At 40.5% G+C, this 19760-nt stretch overlaps 1 protein-coding gene, 1 long non-coding RNA gene and 8 other non-coding genes across 10 annotated transcripts; all 10 read right to left on the bottom strand.

Annotated features, from left to right (window-relative positions):
• Positions 1-1539: 1539 nt before the first annotated feature.
• On the bottom strand, positions 1540-6036 carry LOC133133955 (uncharacterized). The gene is made up of 11 exons (XR_009709226.1): positions 6006-6036; positions 5400-5434; positions 4422-4482; positions 4204-4242; positions 3886-3926; positions 3341-3401; positions 3122-3160; positions 2889-2931; positions 2451-2545; positions 2198-2261; positions 1540-1752 (listed from the first exon to the last, which is right to left on the bottom strand). It is a non-coding gene; the product is annotated as an uncharacterized LOC133133955 (long non-coding RNA).
• Positions 1830-1902, bottom strand: LOC133134184 (small nucleolar RNA SNORD31). The gene has a single exon (XR_009709293.1). It is a non-coding gene; the product is annotated as a small nucleolar RNA SNORD31 (small nucleolar RNA).
• On the bottom strand, positions 2713-2785 carry LOC133134182 (small nucleolar RNA SNORD31). Its single transcript, XR_009709291.1, has one exon. It is a non-coding gene; the product is annotated as a small nucleolar RNA SNORD31 (small nucleolar RNA).
• LOC133134180 (small nucleolar RNA SNORD30) lies at positions 2999-3068 on the bottom strand. Its single transcript, XR_009709289.1, has one exon. It is a non-coding gene; the product is annotated as a small nucleolar RNA SNORD30 (small nucleolar RNA).
• LOC133134179 (small nucleolar RNA SNORD29) lies at positions 3229-3292 on the bottom strand. The gene has a single exon (XR_009709288.1). It is a non-coding gene; the product is annotated as a small nucleolar RNA SNORD29 (small nucleolar RNA).
• On the bottom strand, positions 3698-3770 carry LOC133134185 (small nucleolar RNA SNORD31). Its single transcript, XR_009709294.1, has one exon. It is a non-coding gene; the product is annotated as a small nucleolar RNA SNORD31 (small nucleolar RNA).
• On the bottom strand, positions 3994-4063 carry LOC133134181 (small nucleolar RNA SNORD30). The gene has a single exon (XR_009709290.1). It is a non-coding gene; the product is annotated as a small nucleolar RNA SNORD30 (small nucleolar RNA).
• On the bottom strand, positions 4314-4377 carry LOC133134178 (small nucleolar RNA SNORD29). The gene has a single exon (XR_009709287.1). It is a non-coding gene; the product is annotated as a small nucleolar RNA SNORD29 (small nucleolar RNA).
• Positions 4810-4882, bottom strand: LOC133134183 (small nucleolar RNA SNORD31). The gene has a single exon (XR_009709292.1). It is a non-coding gene; the product is annotated as a small nucleolar RNA SNORD31 (small nucleolar RNA).
• Positions 6037-9066: 3030 nt separating the features above from the next.
• On the bottom strand, positions 9067-17074 carry LOC133133008 (N-alpha-acetyltransferase 40-like). The gene is made up of 8 exons (XM_061248897.1): positions 16705-17074; positions 14114-14209; positions 13246-13298; positions 11431-11526; positions 11046-11204; positions 10528-10611; positions 10282-10359; positions 9067-10129 (listed from the first exon to the last, which is right to left on the bottom strand). The coding sequence occupies exons 1-8, from the start codon at positions 16708-16710 to the stop codon at positions 9985-9987; spliced, it is 717 nt and encodes a 238-aa protein (XP_061104881.1). The 5' UTR covers positions 16711-17074; the 3' UTR covers positions 9067-9984.
• Between the last annotated feature and the right edge of the window lie 2686 nt (positions 17075-19760).

The following is a 19760-nucleotide window of genomic DNA, read 5'->3' as shown; positions in this document are numbered from 1 at the left end:
TCATATCAAAACAGAATGAAAAATAAAATAATTTATTGGGACTGAGGATAAAAATAATTTTCCAAAGAACTGCATTTCTCCTTCCTCCAGAACTGTGCACTGATCTTGCAACATAAATTAAAGGCTTATGGAAGTCTCATCTCAGAATACAAATCATACCACTGGCAGCTACCACAAATCCAGAGACAAAAATGTTTCTATAAAGTATATGTGAACTCCTTTCAGATACACGTTTCAAACTGAAATTTCTCTGAAGGAATTATGACTTTGTGTTGTATACTTCTATAAAAGCAATTTTACATATGAATGCCATCTACATTTTCTATAGAACACAGTACACGTGCAAGCTTCTTTGACCATTAACTGTAATGCAATTGATAAGTATAGGCATTCACCCGAAGAGCACAATCGATTACAGTAAAAACCAACTGTGTGCAAGTTACTGAAGTGACTGAATAGCATTTTAGCTAATGACCTAACATTTAGTGGCATGTTAGGGTTGCATAAAAAAAAAAAAAGTTGCCTGTGTGACGAAACATTTTCACTGTAGCGCTTCAGCAAGAAGTTTGAGATTTTGCCAAAAAAGGTTGACATTTGGCAAGAAAATTATTTTTGCAATGCCCCTGTATTAAAAGGACTTCCAAAGAACATTTGAGGAAGACACCTTTGACTCAAGAGGGCATTTTCAGTGATGCAACCCCATTTTGTGTAGGGTGAGTATCTAAATAGTCAATATTGCATTATTACTTTTGAATAATAAACAGCACGCAAAGTTGCGGAATGGGTTTCCCGTGCCGATGGGGGTTGTGTATTCAATCAATGGACCACAATGGTTTGATTAGTATACAAAATGTTATTGCACTCATTTTATGATTGGGGGGGGGGGGGGGGGGGGGGGGGGAATGCATCTTTTCAGTCTCCAAATGTCCTTTGGAAAACAGCCTAGACAGCTTGGGGGTAATTGGCACTTGCAGAGGCCAGGCCTGTAGTCAAAAGGGTTCAAGAATACAGTAGGAACCATTTTAGTATTATATTTTCCAAAACAAATTATAGGAATAATCTGCCACTGCTAACTGCAAGCAGATATTTACTGCCCTCTTGTGGCCTGTATAAGCAATGGACTAAACAGGGCACCAATGCATTACCATGCCAGCATGAAACATGGGGTACCCATAACCCCCATTTCGGCTAACGTGCCATTACTAGTGCTTTATACTATATAAGGTTCAGGTTCCCTCCCACCCCAAGTCACTTTAACAAGTTCCCAAGCCACCAATCCAATTGCATTACAAAGGCTCAAACCAAATACTAACTAAACATTCAGGTTTGCTTAAGCCAACCAGCCGATTCAAGCATGGACTCCAGGCCTGGCATGAAGCCATGCACCGTCACTGCAACAATGATCAAGGACTACCGACCCCCTGAAGTCCAAGGACTGTGCATACAAACAGAACAAAATTGTCATTATGAATCCCACAACACGCTTTGGGTAGCTCCTGTAATTCAGATATTAGAAAAGCAATCATGAGCCAAAGTCAATTTTAACGAGTGAACAGCTTTGCATAAAATTGACTTTATTTTAGTTGATGCACATTGGTACACTTAAAGTACACTGCGAGAGCAGACTAGTAACCAGGGTGAAGCAAACGTACATGCCATGTGGCAACTATCAAACGGGTTACAGCCAATGCATTTGTTGCATGGTTCATTTCATTAGACGCAGTTCCTGATCTTCCACACACATCTGAGGTCCTGGAGAAAGAGAACAAGCCATTTTATTAAATGTATTAAAGAAACATCCCTAAAGCCCTGAACTAACAGCATTTACATGTAGATCAGAGGGGTACCACTCAGTCACCTGACATCAGACTGGGGCGGTAATCACAACTCATCACCTTTACACCAGAATGCCAAGAGCATAATCACCTAGCTGTATTGCATTTCAGGGACAGTGCACACTGCATTTCAGTTAAATCAGTGTAAATGCAGTAGAGTTAGCTAGTGAGCTTGAGCCATCTAAGCATTTCTTGTTTAACCCAGAGGCATGACTGGAGTTTGGCATATAGGCCTATAGTCAACTTGTGGATTACTCAATTTCTTAATTATCAAGAACATGCATTCCTTGGGTTCACATGTTAAATCCACAGAACTACTAGAAATCTAAATTTAGATGTAGCACTTGATTTGAGAAACTTACCGACAAGTCTGAACAGCACAGACTAATGGACAAGGAATTGTCAGGCAAATATCCTTCAGCACACCTAGGGAAATGGACAAAGCAAGCCATAAGTACAACAGTATACAAGACTGCAGTCCACTACAATTTTAGATTTGAGGTTCAGATTTTCAATTAACATCACCAAATTCAGGCATATGCTTGTCTTTTGAAAATTCATCATTTACCCTCAAATGACTGCCATTAAATGACTAGCCATTGCTGGAGGTCTTACCTGGAATTAGGACAGCAGGGAGGGACTGTCGTGCTAGCAGCCATCCAACCATTAGGTTCAATGGTTCACCCACCTCCCACACTGCATCTGTAACCCTGTAGATTAAGCACACTCATACAATGAGCTTGGAAAAGTAGTCAAATCAAGCCCATCACTGGCCACCTGCAAGTTAAGGTACCAGCAAAGGCAAGCCACCAATATTTACAGCCTATCAGGAAGCCACACTTTTGGCTGCTGTATTCTGTGGCTAACAATGTGCAGGTGTAGATCAGAGGGGTACCACTCAGTCACCTGAAATCAGACTGGGGCGGTAATCACAACTCATCATTTATACACAGAAATGACCAGCTGTGGGTAGGAAACTAAAATCTACTTTTAATGCAGTGTAGTCACTAGTATAGGGCAGTTTGCTCAGAAATTAGCTAACATTTTACTCACCATTGCTACACCACAGCTGTTTTCAGTGGAGACAACAGGGTCCCTGTGAATACAAGATGATGGTTAGACAATAAATGTCACCATGTTAATTCTACCATCTACTGCACTCAGCAAGTCAGAAATACAATTCTCATCAAGAGTTCAGACGAACGAGATTCCAAAAGGTTGATCATCATTTGCAGAGGACTAATGCCAAAGCTTACACCCATATCTGCATTAGAAACTAGGCTTACCATGAATACAATTTTCCATGCAGCCTTCCAGTCAGACACCTGCAAATCAAGCCAGTAGTCAAGATAACAGCAATTTCCCAGAGCACAGTGGAGTTGTGTAATGTGCAGTCACTCAGTTGTTCATCTCGTTTCACATTGGTTCAAAGTGAGCTAGTTTTTTAATCATTGAGACTGTACACTATTAGCAACAGGCCTACAAAGAGGGTGGTAGTTCCTTACCTTTCAGCTACATGGTCTTTAGTACACCACTGAAGTTCATTTAGGGTGTGCTGGAGCAAGCCTGGAAAATAACAGCCATTATAGATGGTGCAGTCAGCTATTTAACTTAAATGAATACGCTGCCACACAACCCAACCAAATAAGGTGCATTCAGAGCACAAGTCAGCAGGCTCAAGAAGCCTGTGCAAATCATACATGAAGTATTTACATAATCTAGACTCATGCAGAAAGTTCATTTAGATTTTAATTTTTTTAATTTTTTTTTTTTTTAAAGGTTCCTCTCAGCCATCAACCACAGGCATTAGTCACTAAATTTGGGCAGTAGTGCATTACAGTTGCTGTATTCTGCACCAAACATGTAGATCAGAGGGGTACCACTCAGTCACCTGACATCAGACTGGGGCGGTAATCACAACTCATCACTTCTGCACAATAAAGAAAATTGCAGGTAGGAAAACCCCCCATAAACCCCTACTTTTAAAGTAGTACTACATTCTATAGTACAGGGCAGTTTGCCTTGAAATGGAAGCTTCCATTTTACTTACCATTGCTACACCACTGCAATCCTCAGCCGAGAACAGGGTCCCTGTGAATACAAGATGAGTTAGACCATAAATGTCACCATGTTACAATTCTACCATCTACTGCACTCTGCAAGTCAGAAATTAAAATCTCATCAAGAGTTCAGACGAACGAGATTCCAAAAGGTTGATCATCATTTGCAGAGGACTAATGCCACAGGGAGCAGTCTGGTCTATCCCAGGCTTACAGCCAAGGTTGAGAAACCCTGCACAACTGCCGTTTCAGGGCCAGTGTTGCTGAAGCTGGATATTTGCTGACAGTGCATTAGAAACTTTACTTACCGTGAATACAATTTTCCATGCCGCCTTCCAGTCAGACACCTGCAAAAAAAAAAAAAAAGTCAGGAGTCAAAACCAATTTCCCAGAGCACAGTGGAGTTGTGTAATGTGCAGTCACTCAGTTGTTCATCTCGTTTCACATTGGTTCAAAGTGAGCTAGTTTTTTAATCATTGAGACTGCACATTAATTTATGAACAGGCCAACAAAAAGAGGGTGGTACCTTTCAGCCACATGGTCTTTAGCACACCCCTGAAATTCATTTAGGGTGTGCTGGAGAAACCCTGAAAAAAAGAATTTATACATTTAAAAAGCCATTAGATGGTGCAGTCAGGCTCAGATTCCATTTAGCTGAAATTACTAATAAATTATATTCAGCAACACAACCCAACTGGACCGAATCAGGTGAATTCAGAGCACAAGTCAGCAGGCCTGAGAACCATGCACAAACCATACATGAACAGCCCTTGCATAATCTAGCTCCCTTTCAGACAGTCAAAATTGGGCAAATAATTTAAAATCCTGATACAGCCATGAACCAGAGGCATTAAAGACACTGAATTTGGGCAGCAGTGCATGAGGGTTGCTGTATTCAGCACCAAATAAACACACGTAGATCAGAGGGGTACCACTCAGTCACCTGACATCAGACTGGGGCGGTAATCACAACTCATCACTTCTACACACAATGTGAACAGAATTGTGGGTAGGAAGCCCAAAACCTAATTGTAATGCAATACTATATTTTCTCCAAGTACTGCAAAATTCTGTAGCTGCAGAAGCTCCTGTTCGGGACACATGTGGTTTCAGGACAACTCCAAGTTGTTAATTTTGTCATTGATAAGGGATTTACCCTCAAATCATGCCATGGCAGATAACTACAAATAATTCCCATGTTGATATTGCATTTGCGCTATATTGCAAGCCATTACCTAAAGGCAACTTAAACTAGAGGCCAAGGCGAATCTGAAATTGTGAACACAGGACCACTGAACCAACCATTCAAAGACCTGCATTGTGCTTATCAATTTTCAGCAACCTATTTGGTGCCCATCGGTGTTTGCAATATAGCGCACTAAACATGGCCATTTTATTCTTCATGGCAAGGAGGGGGCCCCCAGGACCAAGTTTGGGAACCACTGCCCTAAGGACAATGCCACAAAGTGCTTACATTTGCTTAAAGAAAAAGCAGCGTACTTACTTGCCTTTCCCGTTCCAATCGGCAAGGTCACCTCCCTGAAAGAAAACCGTATTAAAAATGAGCATGGCAGCATAGGTGGATTAGCTTGAACCGCACGTTTTTAAACTTTCTACGCGGTCCTTAAATGAGCTTGCCACGCATAGCGGTTTCTCTTCAGAAAAAATACTTTACAGTCACAGAAATTCAGAACAGGTCTGTGAAAGTTCTCATCACCGAGAAACGTTTATTGCGAACACGTGGAAGCTGCATGTCGCGCACTGAGGGCGATCGGGGTGGCTACTCCACGCATTTCAATTCTATTTTCCATACCACACCCTTAAAATAAAAATGACGACAAGATCCAACTTATCGAAATAATTAAACACGGTCGCAACAAAAAAGGGACAAACTGAAAGTGCAATATCATTGGATGGGTTTAGATTGAGTTCACTTCCGTGTATGCATGGTAGTATGTAGCTGATCACTTACGTACATTACGTTTGTAATTTCGCGAATGTTAGTTAGAGACCATAATTACGAATTACACCAAGAAATTAAGGTTTAACCGCATGACACAGACAATAAAATATTTTTAGCGTAAGGCCTGCAGCACGACAGCACACTTACCATATGTAGAGCGCGGCACAAAATGAATGACCGTCGCAACAAAAATCGTTTTTATCGTGCCTGTAAGACTTAACCCGGAAAGGTTCAAGAAAACTGGGCCAATCAGAGGCACGGGTAGTGCGAGAGTTCCGTCTAGATGGATTTTCTGACCGGTGGATTTTCTGACTTCGAACAAAAACTGACTGACTGACTTGCATGAATGAATGAATGAATGAATGTAGATGATGCAAAGGCTTTTGAATGGAAATCAGATTCTTTCCCCACCAACCTTGCCACAAGTTTAGGTAATTTATGATCTTTTTATATTGGTCATGGCAACGTGGTCAATAACATACTCTGCTGAAATTGGAGACCTGCCAGTAGTCCTTTTTCGATTTAATTTCATCTGGCACTAACTTCGCTGTGCACCATGCTTCCTCCGGCATAATAATGTACTCATGAGCATCGTTCAAAATACAAGTGGGTTGTGTATCCGACCCTGCTTTAAACCAGAGACAGTGCTGCATTTTAGTCCTCTGCATTATTTGCAGAAATAAAGAAGCAGAAAAAGCTATCCAACTATAAATGGTTTTATTGCTAGCAATGGAACTGGAGATAACTGATTATTATTTTACTTCAATTGCATTTAAATCTTATTTCAGTGTATAATTGTTATCATATGCATAAATAGTATGACAATAATTAACTCATGTGCAGTGTTGGGGAGTAGTTTACCACCTCTCTCCTTTCCCTCTAATTGGTGTGAAAACTATAATAGGCAATGGCCAACTGCCAATAGCAAGACATTGCTGATTCTCCCTGTGTGCAAAATGAAAGCATTGCTTACATGTGCATTATGTCTGGGGAACATGGCAATTTCAAAGTGTGAAGTAATTGGTAGTTTGCATATCTACACTTTCAGAGTAGTTTCCCCAACACTGCTTGTACACCCAGTGAGCACTTTATTGGGTATTTATTACTTCTTTTTTAGACTTATTGGTCTTGGTTGGCATTTATATAGCGCCTTTATCCAAAGCGCTGTACAATTGATGCTTCTCATTCACCCATTCATACACACACTCACACACCAACGGCGATTGGCTGCCATGCAAGGCGCCGACCAGCTCGTCAGGAGCATTTAGGGGTTAGGTGTCTTGCACAGGGACACTTCGACACAGCCCAGGCGGGGATCGAACCAGCAACCCTCCGACTGCTCTTACTGCCTGAGCCATGCCGCCCTCTTCTGCTGCTGTAGCCTATCCACTTAGAGGTTTGACATGTTGTGTGCTCAGAGATGCTCTTCTGCATACCACTGTTGTATTGTATGGTTATTTGTATTATTGTCACTTTCCTGTCAGCATTGACCAGTCTCACCCTTCTCTACTGACCTCGGTCATTACCAAGGTGTTTCTGCCCACAGAAACACTGGATGTTTTATTGTTTTTTGCACCATTCTCTGAAAACTCTGTTTGCATGAAAATCTTTGGAGATCAGAAGTTATTGAGATATTAAAATTACTCTGTCTGGCATCAATAATCATTCCAAGTAAATTAGATCACATGTCTTCCCTGTTCTGATGGTTGATGTGAACATTAACTGAAGCTCCTGACATGTATCAGCATGATTTTATGCATTGCACTGCTGACACATGATTGGCTGATTAGATAATCGTATGAATAAGTAGGTATATAGGTGATCCTAATAAAGTGCTCAGTGAGAACATACATAGCCTCCGGAAACATGATTGTACAAACAGCTTACTGTATTTTCTTGCTTTAGACCACAAATACCTGAATGTCCTGATACCAGCCATTGTAAAGCTCAGAGGTTGTCAAAATTCTTTCTAAAATATCCTTAATTGCACACAAAATCTTGGCCAATCAAAACATATACCAAAACTAAAATAAATGTAAAAAATAAAAAATAAAAAAATTTAAACTACACAAACCAAAGACATATCAGTCGCTGAGATAGATACAGAAGGCTTCAGAATTAGTGACATCCTTAAATATACACAAGAAGTGCTGTAAACTAAAAAAGTAATTGATCATAGTTCATATCACGGTTATTGATATAAGCTTTATTGTCCAACATGTGTAAAGTAATGTGCTTTATTAAAGATTCAGTGGAATCAACCAAAGCCTTACATTTCTTATTTAAAAAAATAAAATATTTCCACAAAAAAAGTTTCCACAAATATTGGCACCCCTGGCAAAGATGACAGCCATGAGTTTTTTTCTTTTCAGAATCATAGATATTCTTGGGATACCCCCCATTTCAGTTCAGACCACATGTTTTTCATGGGATTTAAGTCTGGAGACTGAGATGGCCATTGCAGAAGATGGTTGTTGTTTTCACTCACCATTTCTGTGTGGATTTTGACATATGCCGGGAGTATATTATTATTATATATACTTGGAGTTCTGCTGGACATATGGACAAGATGCTGGGTTTTGTTTATTGTGCTCAGTAAGGGCTGTCTTCGTGCCACCCTTCCAAAGTGTTTGTTGGTATAGAGATGCCTTTTTCTTTTGGAGACTTGGTGACCCAGTTGGTGACAAGACACAATCAATCTCTGCAATTCCTAAACTGTGATGCTTGGGTTACTTATGGCCTCACTCACCGTCAGTTCAGATCATGTGAACTGGCATCCTCTTCCTGGCAACCATTCCATGTTTTACACCTTTTCCTTATTGCCCTTCCATGCTGGTTACCTCATTTTTTTATACATTTTTATAGTGGAACAGGAAGTGAAGGATTGACACAATGTAGTTCCTTTGGACTGAGATGAACTAAATTGAAATAAAATGATCCATGTTTTTTTATATGCAACATTTTTTCTCCATTTTCATTAAGGGTTCCAATCATTCTGGAGCCCACTGTACGTAGATGAACAGGTCTCATCCAAAAGAACAGTTACGTATATGCCCCTCAATTACAACGACCCTCTGCCTTAAACAATTCACAGTAGCCCCATTCTCAAAGAATAAATGCAGATTTTATCTGAATGGAACACATATGTCACAATGCATTATAAGAATGCATGCATGTTAGGGGAATCCTATTTAAGACAGTAAGCCAGTTAGTTAAACAAGTTTTCTTTTATTTGTAACATACAAATAAAACACCTACAAGGCAGACATATTTCTGGTTCCCTTCATTTTTACATGAAATCTAACAAGCACATGACTGGAAGAATTGTAAACATTTCTCGCTGTAAATGTTTCATTTTTGCAGTCAATTGTTCATGTACAAAGGCAAATCAGATAAGAGATTCTTTCTATACTGTACACACCAAAAACTGAGTAGGCAGTTAGAAAAAGAATAAAAAGGTGAAACAAGGGACAAGGGTTCACAAAATAAGAAATAGTTTGCATGATTATAAAAATATAAAATGGAGGGAAAAAAATGTAACAGGCCCTTTTCTAAACCTCTCATGACACCCAACCACTTCACTGAATCACCCCCTTCCCCAATAGCTATGAACCCCCAAACTCTGCTTTCCCCCCTTTTTTCCAAAAACCTTTTTAAAATGTATATCCTGCATTTTCTTAACCTGAGAGATGAATTGTATCTGTAAAAATAGGCACAGGAATAAGGTTTCATTCCTGACATAAGATCCAGTTCTGGCTGTACTTACCTAGAAGCAATAAAAAGATTTTTGTGAAAAATTCTCTGTAAAATCCAAAGGGCATCTTCTTACTATAGTAAGAGAACGTTACCTCTTTTTTAATGAACTGCCAATCATACGTTTCCTGTTGTAATGCATGAAACTAGCAACTATTGCAGACTTAAAAATTCCACATTTAAAGGGATCAAACATCATTCCTTGGAAGGTGTAACATTTCTACATGTATTACAGGGGATGTAAGCGTGTTTTTTTGGGAACACAATTATCACAGAAGTTGGGAGAATTTATAAAGAAAAAATAAGAAGGTTATGGTTTGGTCTGAGGTGGGGTTGTTTCTATTTGAGAAATAAGGCACACCCTTCCCCTCACTCAATGGCAGCACCCCCCACAGTGCCCTCCAGCGTGCCCATGACCTGCGGCCTCCCCAAATTTTGTCCGTCGGCTCAGAATCTCGTAAGTGCAGTCATCCCCACAGCAGCCAGACATACTGGGCGAGGTGTCGTCAATCTCAAACCTAAGGTAGAGAGATGGGGCAGGGAGGCCTTTAATGACCCTAATGATGCAGATCATCCAAAAGAGCCAGATGAGGAGAGAGAGTACAATGAAGAGGAAGAGACGGGAAAGAGCCAGTGGTGGGGAAGGTGGTGAAATATGTGAAAGACTCACTGTAAGGCTTCTCTGAAGAACTGGTATGCACCATGGTTGTGTTTAAAGACCGTCAATGTCACCTTCCTCATCTGTGTGCTGGAGGGAGACAACAGAAAATGGCTCAGTCCTTCTGTGAATCTGCATGTTACTGTGTGAACTATGCTCCATTTGCTTGTGTAGACCTTTACATTACATTGCACTACTTTACGCCGCTCTTATCCAGTTGAGCTAGGTCACTGATACTGGGAGGTGTAGAGGTCATACCTGTTGGCTATGAGCTGCAGTATCTGGATCAGGAACTTTCCAAGGCCTTTCCTCCTCACTCGGCTCTCCAACTGAACCTCATAACTGAAACACAATGGTTGCAGCTCAACCACATGATCAAGGCTTATGGCAGAATGTATATACTACTGCTCTACACCTGCATTATATCCAAAATTCCAGCAGGTCAAGCCGGTTTAGGCTGTTTTCAATAGTTTTAGCTGGTCAACCAGCTAGTCAACCAGTTGTCCACCAGCTTATTCTACCAGCTTTCAGCAGCTTTGTCTAACTAGAGACTCGTCTCAACCAGCTTTGACCTACAAGTGTCAAAAACACATCTTAAACTAGCACAGACTCCCAGAATTTTCAGCAGGGGTGTCACCTCATTGGTTCAGCCTTCCAAATCTGTTACCTCAAGTGCTTCCATGCATTTAGCCTACCCAAGGATTTTGGTATCCCAACTCCTTAATATTGCTTTCAGAAAGAAACACATTAACTTGCGGAGCTGCCTTCGCACTCACCAGTACAGCACTTCCTCCCCACACTCCACGTCGAACCGAAAGTGAGAGAATGCAATAAGGGCAGAGTCAGGGTCTCGAGCAATGAGGTACCATGCTCTCTCGTCTTTCATCTCTTCCCTCTTCTCCCTTTCTTTCCACCCCCACTCACTCTGTTCATAACTAAGGAGAAGGGGCAAAGAGGTTGGATAAACAGACAGAAACCTGCACATTCCCAAATGTAACATTCCAGAGCATTCAAACAGACAAGGCAAATAAAGTTAAAAGTCTTGTTTGTTTTCTTGCTTGATCAGACATTCACTTGTTTGCTTTCAAACTTCTCTGCCTTTAACAACTCTCAGTCATTTCCTTCCTCTCTGTGTCTCCCCCCTGCCGTCTCATTTCTTACAGAGTCTGCATGTTAGCTCTGGTCAGTTCATAGGCCCACTCCACTGTAACGGCATCCAAAGACGAGACACGCTTGCATTCTATATGAAGGTTTAACCTGAAAATACAAGAACAACAAGGGATCAAGTGGATCAAGTTTGTGTCTTCTCCAAATGTCAAAGGGGTGTTGGTTCTGGAGTTCAGGGAACATCAAGAAACCCTCCACATACCGTCTCCTCCAAAAGTATTGGAACAGCAAGGTCAATTTCATTGTTTTTGCTATACACTGAAGACAATTGAGTTTGAGGTCAAAAGATGAGATGACAGATCCAAATTCCAGCTTTTATTTCCTGGCATTTTTATCTAGATTTGTTAAACAACTTAGACCTTTTGTATAAGACCACCCAAGTGGAATTTTAACATGTGACTGACAGGTGTTTCTTGTTGCCCAGATATGTCCAGTTAGATTGACTGGTTAAACAATGAATAGTTCTGAATGTCTACTCTTGGTTTTAACCTTGGGTTCTGCTTGTGAAGACTGCATTTGTGTCTTAAAATAAGACCAACATGAAGACCAGAGAGCTGTCTTTGGGAGAAAAGCAAGCCATTTTGAAGCTTAGAAAAGAGGGGAAATCAGAGCCATTGCACAAGGATTGGGGAATAGCATGTACAACAACTTGTAATGTCCTGAAAAAGAAAGAAACTGCTAGTATACTGAGCAACAGATATCGAACAGGTCGACCAAGGAAAACAACAGCAGTTGATGACAGAAACATTGTGAGAGCTGTGAAGAAAACCCCAAAACATCAGTCAGTGACATCACAAACAATCTCTATCCACCGTTCAAATAACATTTAGAGAGCAGAAATATAGAGGCTATACCACAAGATGCAAATCACTCATCAGTAGTAAGAATCGGAAGGCGAGATTATAATTTGCAAAGAAGAACAGAGATGAGCCACAAAAGTTTGGGAACAAAGTTTTATGGACTGATGAGACCAAGATTAGCCTGAGTGATGGAAAGGTCAAAGTGCGGAGAAAGAAGGGATCTGCTCATGATCCAAAACATACAAGCTCATCTGTGAAGCACAGTGGAGGAAGTGTCATGGCTTGGGCTTGCATGGCTGCTTCTGAAGAGAGCTCACTAATCTTTATTGATGATGTAACTCATGATGAATTCAGAAGTCTACAAACACATTCTGTCTGCCAATTTATTTCCAAACTAACTGGGAGGAACTTGATCATGCAACAAGACAATTACTCAAAACACATTGCCAACACAACAAAGGACTTCATTAGGGAAAGTGGAAGGTTTTAGACTGGCCAAGTCAATCACCAGACCTTAACCCAATAGAGTATGTATTTCACCTTCTCGAAAGGAGATTCAAAAGATTCAAAAGATTCAAAAGAGGCTGCAGTAAATGCCTGGAAAAGCATCACAAAAGAAGAATGCAAGTTTGGTGATGTCAATGGGTCACAGGCGTGATGCAGTTATTGCAAGCAAGGCATATGCTACCAAATATTAAGTGTTATTTACTTTAATTTACTTTAATCTGTGTTCCAATACTTTTGCTCACCTAGAAATTGTGTGGTCTGACACCAAAGGTTCTAAGTACTGTAGTTCCTGGTAGGTGTAAATACCAGGAAATAAAAACTGAAATTCTATACTCTTGTCTCATGTTCATGTTTTTATCTCATCCCCAAATGTATTCAGGGTATTGCATAAACAAAGGAATTGGCCTTGCAGTTCCAATATTTTTGGAGGGGACTGTATATATAAATAAAACTACACACGTTCAATTTTTATCTTAAAACCAATGTATATAAGAGTACTTACCCATTTCTGTCATATTTCTTAAACACAGGGAACGCGGCCAGAGGATCTTCAAGCTGCAGAAAGAACATCCTTTTATCAACTGTACTTTTGTCCATTTGCATACTCGGCATTTAACACTGAGAAAACGCAGAAAAATTTAATAACACGGTTCACTGTGGTGAATGGTTCACGTTCACATACACATACACATACGCAGAGCCACCAGTTTGTCTCCCCTGCCCCATGCTACAGTATTTTTAAATGTTGTACATAAAATATATCAGCAGAGTACCAAGTGGAAATTGGTTCCATTAGTTATATTCCAATGGTTATAATGGCAAAGATGTATATCTGTACTATATCCGCTATATTTTATTACAGAAACAAACAAAAAGTAAAAACAAACGTATCCTATTTGAATCGCAATATTCTTGCATTATATTAGATGACGGTATACTCATTTGGCAGACACTGTTAATTACCTGCAGATCACACGGTGGAGACAAACTGGAAGACATACAGCTGTCACCATTATGAAATTTGTGAAAACGAAGCAGCACAGTGAATGGTACTACCACAGGGAGGGAGGGGGGTGTAACAGCCCATTCAAACCACAGCTGTCTTGTTATCATTTTCTATGCAATTACAAATGAAAACATTGGGTGGAGCTGACTAGGTGGCTAGGATTCTTGTTCAACTACAGCTCTGTAAAACAAAGCTGAGAAATGGTCTACTTTTTTATTTAATTTAATTTTTTTTAAAGACATCATCTTGGTGATGGAAATTAAACTGTGGATTTGCATAACCGTTGGTATGACAGCCCTACATATGCAATGGGCCATGTTTTGCATTACTGTGTGTGGCTAGCAGCAGGAACCGGTTCCCTCACCTTATTGGCTGCCTCCACCTTCGCACACACAGCGTCCATGGCAGCCCGCTCCTCTAGACGTCTCTGCTTCTTCTCCTTCGCCCGATTCGATTTCCTCTAAAGGGATGGAAGGCCATGGAAGAGTTGGTCAAGACAACCCACATAACATTAAGATCTCTACTTAGCCTTTACACCTTAAATGGCAGGCATTTTATATAGCGCCTTTATCCAAAGCGCTGTACAATTGATGCTTCTCCATTCACCCATTCATACACACACTCACACACCGACGGCGATTGGCTGCCATGCAAGGGCCCGACCAGCTCGTCAGGAGCATTTGGGGGTTAGGTGTTTTGCTCAGGGACACTTCGACACAGCCCGGGCGGGGGATCGAACCGGCAACCCTCCGACTGCCAGACGACTGCTCTTACTGCCTGAGCCATGTCACCCCACGCTTTTACACCTTACACAGATGTGTAGCTAGTTCTAAAATATTTTGGAAGAGTACTATGCGTGAGTGTATTCCACACGAAGATTAGTTAAAATGGCCACATTCCGATATAATCAACGGTGTCTTTCCCAGCTAATACAACATGATTTCTCGATCATGTACCTTTGTCTTCCATCCTTCGTCACCAATTCAGTATTTACACATTAACCTAAGTCATGAACCCGCTTCAGAGTTGTTTAAATACAGTATGAGAAACTGCTAGAGACACATGATGCCATTGTCTAGACTGGGCATAGTAGCAGAAATAAAGGGCATGGTACCAGCTATTTTTACCCACAACTGCTTCCCGCACAAAGTTTCTGTGGCATCGTGCTAGCAAATACTGATACACAGTGTGTGAAGAAGTGGATAGTCTGTTTATTTTTAGGTTAGGGTTGGTGCTGAGAGTGTGAAGGTTTTACAGATGCCAACTATTTTGATTATCCTAGACAACTGTACTGTGTGTTCATACTACTTCCACATAGATGACTCTGAGGCATGCTCCATGGGTTAGGTTAGTGTACGGATGTAGGCCTATGTCATAGCTGGGCTGACATAAGCATGGGGCGCAACAGGAAACACACCGAGCCTACATGAGCACATTGCAATGAAAAAATTAGGGAATGTTGTGTGTGTGTGTGAAGGATCGCAGATCTGTCCAAGGTGTATTCCTGCCCAAAAGAAAGAAACTTGCCAGAACTGGAATCACATCTCACAGGTGCTTACAAATAGCATGTCCTTTCCTTAAAGCACTTGCCACATTATAAGATCCACACAGTTGGATATTATTATTGCAGTATTATTCCAGTATGCACGATTCAACAAGATACCAAGATCCAAGCTAACTGGGATAAAGGCATACTTACTGTGCATGCTCTAGGCTAAAATACAGCCCAATGTCTGGCTCCTGATCAGACTTCACTTAAGACATAATTATGCTTTATTGACCCTGTGGGGTAATTTGACCCATTCTAGCAACATAGGCAGCCATAGTGCACTGCCCAGTGACCAATTTCACACTTTTTTTCTTTTTTAAATGATTATTTCATTTATTTAATGAAAAAAGTTATCAAACACCCATATGAAAAAGTAATTTCCCCCATACTTGGTCATTTCTCCAAGGGTGCAGCCACAACTTATCCAAGAAGTCCCAAATGATCCCAGAAGAACTGCAGGCCTCTCTAGCCTCAGCTAAGGTCAGGTCCATTTTTGAAATAATATATATTTTTAATGATAGTTTTATGTTTACTCAGGTTCCTTTTATCTACAATTATCCCAAATATGCAACACACATGCAATAATAGAGGAAATCAGGAAGGGGGCAAATAATTTTTCCAAGGCACCGACCGTAATGTGCAACATCTGCCAACTTTACAAGAAATTGAAATGTCAAATAAGAATGTAGTCCACTTGAAGAGACAAACTAACGTTACTCCTTTTTCACTCAACAAAAACGAAAGAAATTTTGCATTAGCAGTCTAGCTATGCTTTTTAGTCAGTTCAATCAATGAGTCAGTGGTTTACAATGAGGATTTTGCAAAGGACGTGTCACAGTGGCAAGGAAAAACTCCTTGAATTAAACTGAATTGAAATAATAGAGGTTATACAGGCTAACACCAACCAATGAGTGAGAATGTGACCGCATACCATTGCGCTTGCACGCTGTCTAGATGATGTAGCTACCATGCAACTACAGAACTTGTCTCATTGAAATCAGCTTATTCCAATGCATTAAAACATGCCTTGTTGCATTACATCCATTTTATGAAAAAAAGACATCTCGCTATGACCCTAACAGCGCGCTTTTAATAGTGGCCCAACGCTACTTGAGAAAAAAATGGATTCCACCATAATGAGCAGCATAGGAAGTCAAAGGACATCGAGACAAAATGTGGAGGAAAGACGGAGAATTGAGTAATGAGAAGGAAGAGAAAGGGATGCGAAAGGAGGCGGGCAAAGAAAAACCTTAAAGGGGGGTTAGTGTTAGGCTACTTTGCAATCTTTGTCTCCCTCTCTCACATTCACTCACTCTCGGATCATGCTTTCTGAACGCACGTTCTTTGTTCACACTGTCGCACGCATTTCAGTCTCCGTTCAGACGGACATAGCAAGAGAAACTCACCCCCATATCTTGGTATATAAGCGATCGTCTCCACGCTATATGTCTTGTATTCAATAGTTGTTTTGTGTGTGGTGATTGTTTTGTGGAAGAATAACGAGTATAAATAAAAGTTGACTAGCTGGTTGCCGAGAGAAAAATAACAAAGCTGTAGTAGCTGGCTACCAAGCGAGCCTGCTACAAATCTCCCCTAATCGCGTTTTATTGTTCCTCCAAATTGGCGACAGGAGGAGGGACCAAAATAAACTATATTCCCCTTTCTTTTCCTCCCTCCTTTCTTTTTCTCCTGTGCCCCGTACAACATCAGCACGAGCACGAATGGAGAGAGAAAGCGTTTCCTCTTTCAGTCTCCAGTGTTAGGGAAATACGTCACGAGCTGTAGGGGTCAAGTTGTGTCTTGTCGTGCTTGCCTTTCCTTCCCGAATAACATTCTTCAATTTTAGGCCAGAATTTACGACTTTTTTTTCTCTCAAAATTGTGTAATTTTACTGGTTGCTGTCTGAATTGTGCAAGGGCTCAAAAATGTTGGGTTAATCCTGGGATTTTTGCTATGTAAATTATGCGTAACGGTCATTATTGCTTGCGACCCACCAAACCTGTGTCCTAAATAATGCCAGTAATTCATGAAAGTGGATCAGCCTGGATTCTGGCAGATTTTGAACCACGGATGCATGCTCTTGCATTTTATTTCGCTTGTTGTTACAGCACTCGGAACACTGATGTGCACAACCAAATACTGGTTAATACTATTAGATATTTGTGATCACTAGCCGCACTTGTATGATTATATTTCATCCTGGCTAAAGAACATATCTGTATTATTATTATTACTAATAATAACAAGAAGAACAACCATTGTTGTTAGTATTATTATAATTATCATTACTATCAATAATACCTAAACCAAGAATAAAAAATACTGAATATGGGGAGATTGTGTGCGCAGTGGGTGACAAGGTGATGCAGTGGGTAGCACTGTCCCCTCACAGCAAGAAGGTGCTGGGTTAGAATCCCTTTCTGTGTGGAGTTTGCATGTTCTCCCTGTGTCTGTGTCAGTTTCCTCTGGGTACTCCAGTTTTCTCCCACAGTCCAAACACATGCAGATGAGGTTAGCTGGAATGTCTAAATGGCCCCTAGGTATGAGTATGTGAGTGAATGGTGTGTGTGCCCTGTGCTGTATTGGTGGCTGTCCAGGGTGTATTCCTGCCTGCCAACGCGTGCTGGCATAGGCACCGACACCCACCCCCCGTGATGGTTAATGATGCACAGTCAATAGCGTGACCGACTTTCAACAATAGAGTAACAATGCGGCCGGGTAGTTTGATACCACTTTATGTCCAGCAAATTCATATCTCTCTGTTTTCCTTCTATCGGAATAAAGTAAATAAATAAATAAAAAACTGTCATCTTTCTTTTGAAAAGGAGTACTGAATAAATAAGTGCATTGTAGCATATCATGAAGCGTATCCTGCGACAGAATATCATGCTATATATAATAGAGAAAAATATAGGACAGTTAAGTGTGCATTTGTGCTTAGAGCTTCCTCCATGAAGATGAAGTAATTGTTTTTTTACTTTTGTTTTGCCGATTGCATTTCATAATGAAGCAGTCATGAGAATTAAAAATATATAGTCTACAGTATATGTACAGCAAAAAAATTAATCATGAAATCCGAGCCAAACACAGGACACTCATGTGAATATCAGTCATTTTGCCATGCAGATTATGTAGCTCTGCGTCAAAACAGGAAGCACTGTGAGGTCATACTCAGTAATGTCCCGCCCACAACTCCCTATTCTTTGGGGGCGATTGCTGTTCCATGATACACCATACACATAGCACATAGGACCAACCGATTAGATACATATTCTGTCCAGCAGCTTTCATGCTTTCACTTCAGTGAATAAAGTCAGTAGGTTTAAGTCAGTTCCTCCAGGTGGTGCCACATCTTTTTACATTTGGCATTTGAGGTCATGAACATACTGTATTGGGTTCTTTCAATCTGAGTTATGCCAAATTCACATTGATTGGATAACATTTGCTTGACTTCATTTTTTTTTTTTTTTAACACAGAAGGCTGCCATTTCTGCTGCATTTCATAGAGTATCTATCTATCTAATACAATTGATAGGGGTTGTCCATTTTAGAATGGTCAGTAAAGGTGAGTGGAGTCATGAACGCTGTGATAAAGTTCTGTGCTTTGAGTGAAGAATATTCTATATAACTGATAAATAATACCAAATTAGGGACCATTAGGAACTGTAGTGGCTATTGGCTACTGCCCAAAAATGATGAGATCTGATGAGACATTTATGCAGCTAGTCATTGTATTGTTTCACTGTATTGTACATTCTATTTGAATGCATCTGTGTGAAATACCGAACATATGACCAAGTCTGACAAATGCCTGCTTTGTTTGACTTAATCAACTTTACAGCCAGCACCACATGCAAGCTGACACCACAAGCATGGACATTTATGTTAACTAATTAACTCATTTGTTAGAAGGGAGAAGCAGTGAATAAAATTGTAAATACATATTTCTTTCTAGTAATCATCAAAATCATAAGATATCAGCTGATGCTGAATGCCAATATTTAGCATATAATCATAATCATGATAATAAGAATCATCATCATCAGCTTTACTTGAAAACCGCTTATCAGGCCACATGTTCAAAGTGATTTACAGCAGCAAAATTGCATTGGTATCTGCACAGTAGTTGTCTTTCCTCTTTTTAACAATATTCACTCACCAACTTTAAAATACCACCCATCCCCCCCACCCACACCTCTGCCTCAGGGACAGATGGTCCCCTGCAGCCCCGCCCCACACTCTTTGTCTGCGGGTCATATGTCTCGCAAGGAAGTGGCGGTGTGTGGAAGGAGGGCAGGGAGTTCCCCTAAGGATGAGGAGCAGCTAGCTGCACTCCCAAAGCCATGACTGTAAACTTTCAGATGCCTAAAGACACCATTATGTACAATATGATGTACAATATAAATCTGCTAATCGCAATTAGAGACATAATAGAGAAAAGAGCTTGTTAATGTATTATCTT

Source organism: Conger conger, chromosome 7 (genome assembly GCF_963514075.1).
Source record: "Conger conger chromosome 7, fConCon1.1, whole genome shotgun sequence".
Lineage (NCBI taxonomy): Eukaryota > Metazoa > Chordata > Actinopteri > Anguilliformes > Congridae > Conger > Conger conger.
This window is presented reverse-complemented; position numbering and strand designations above follow the sequence as displayed.

Coding starts and splice junctions, on each gene's coding strand:
- LOC133133008 (XM_061248897.1), bottom strand. Junction 11,527..13,245: donor AAGAAATATGACAGAAATGG/GTAAGTACTCTT, acceptor TTGTATTTTCAG/GTTAAACCTTCATATAGAAT. Junction 11,205..11,430: donor AGAGCTAACATGCAGACTCT/GTAAGAAATGAG, acceptor CCTTCTCCTTAG/TTATGAACAGAGTGAGTGGG.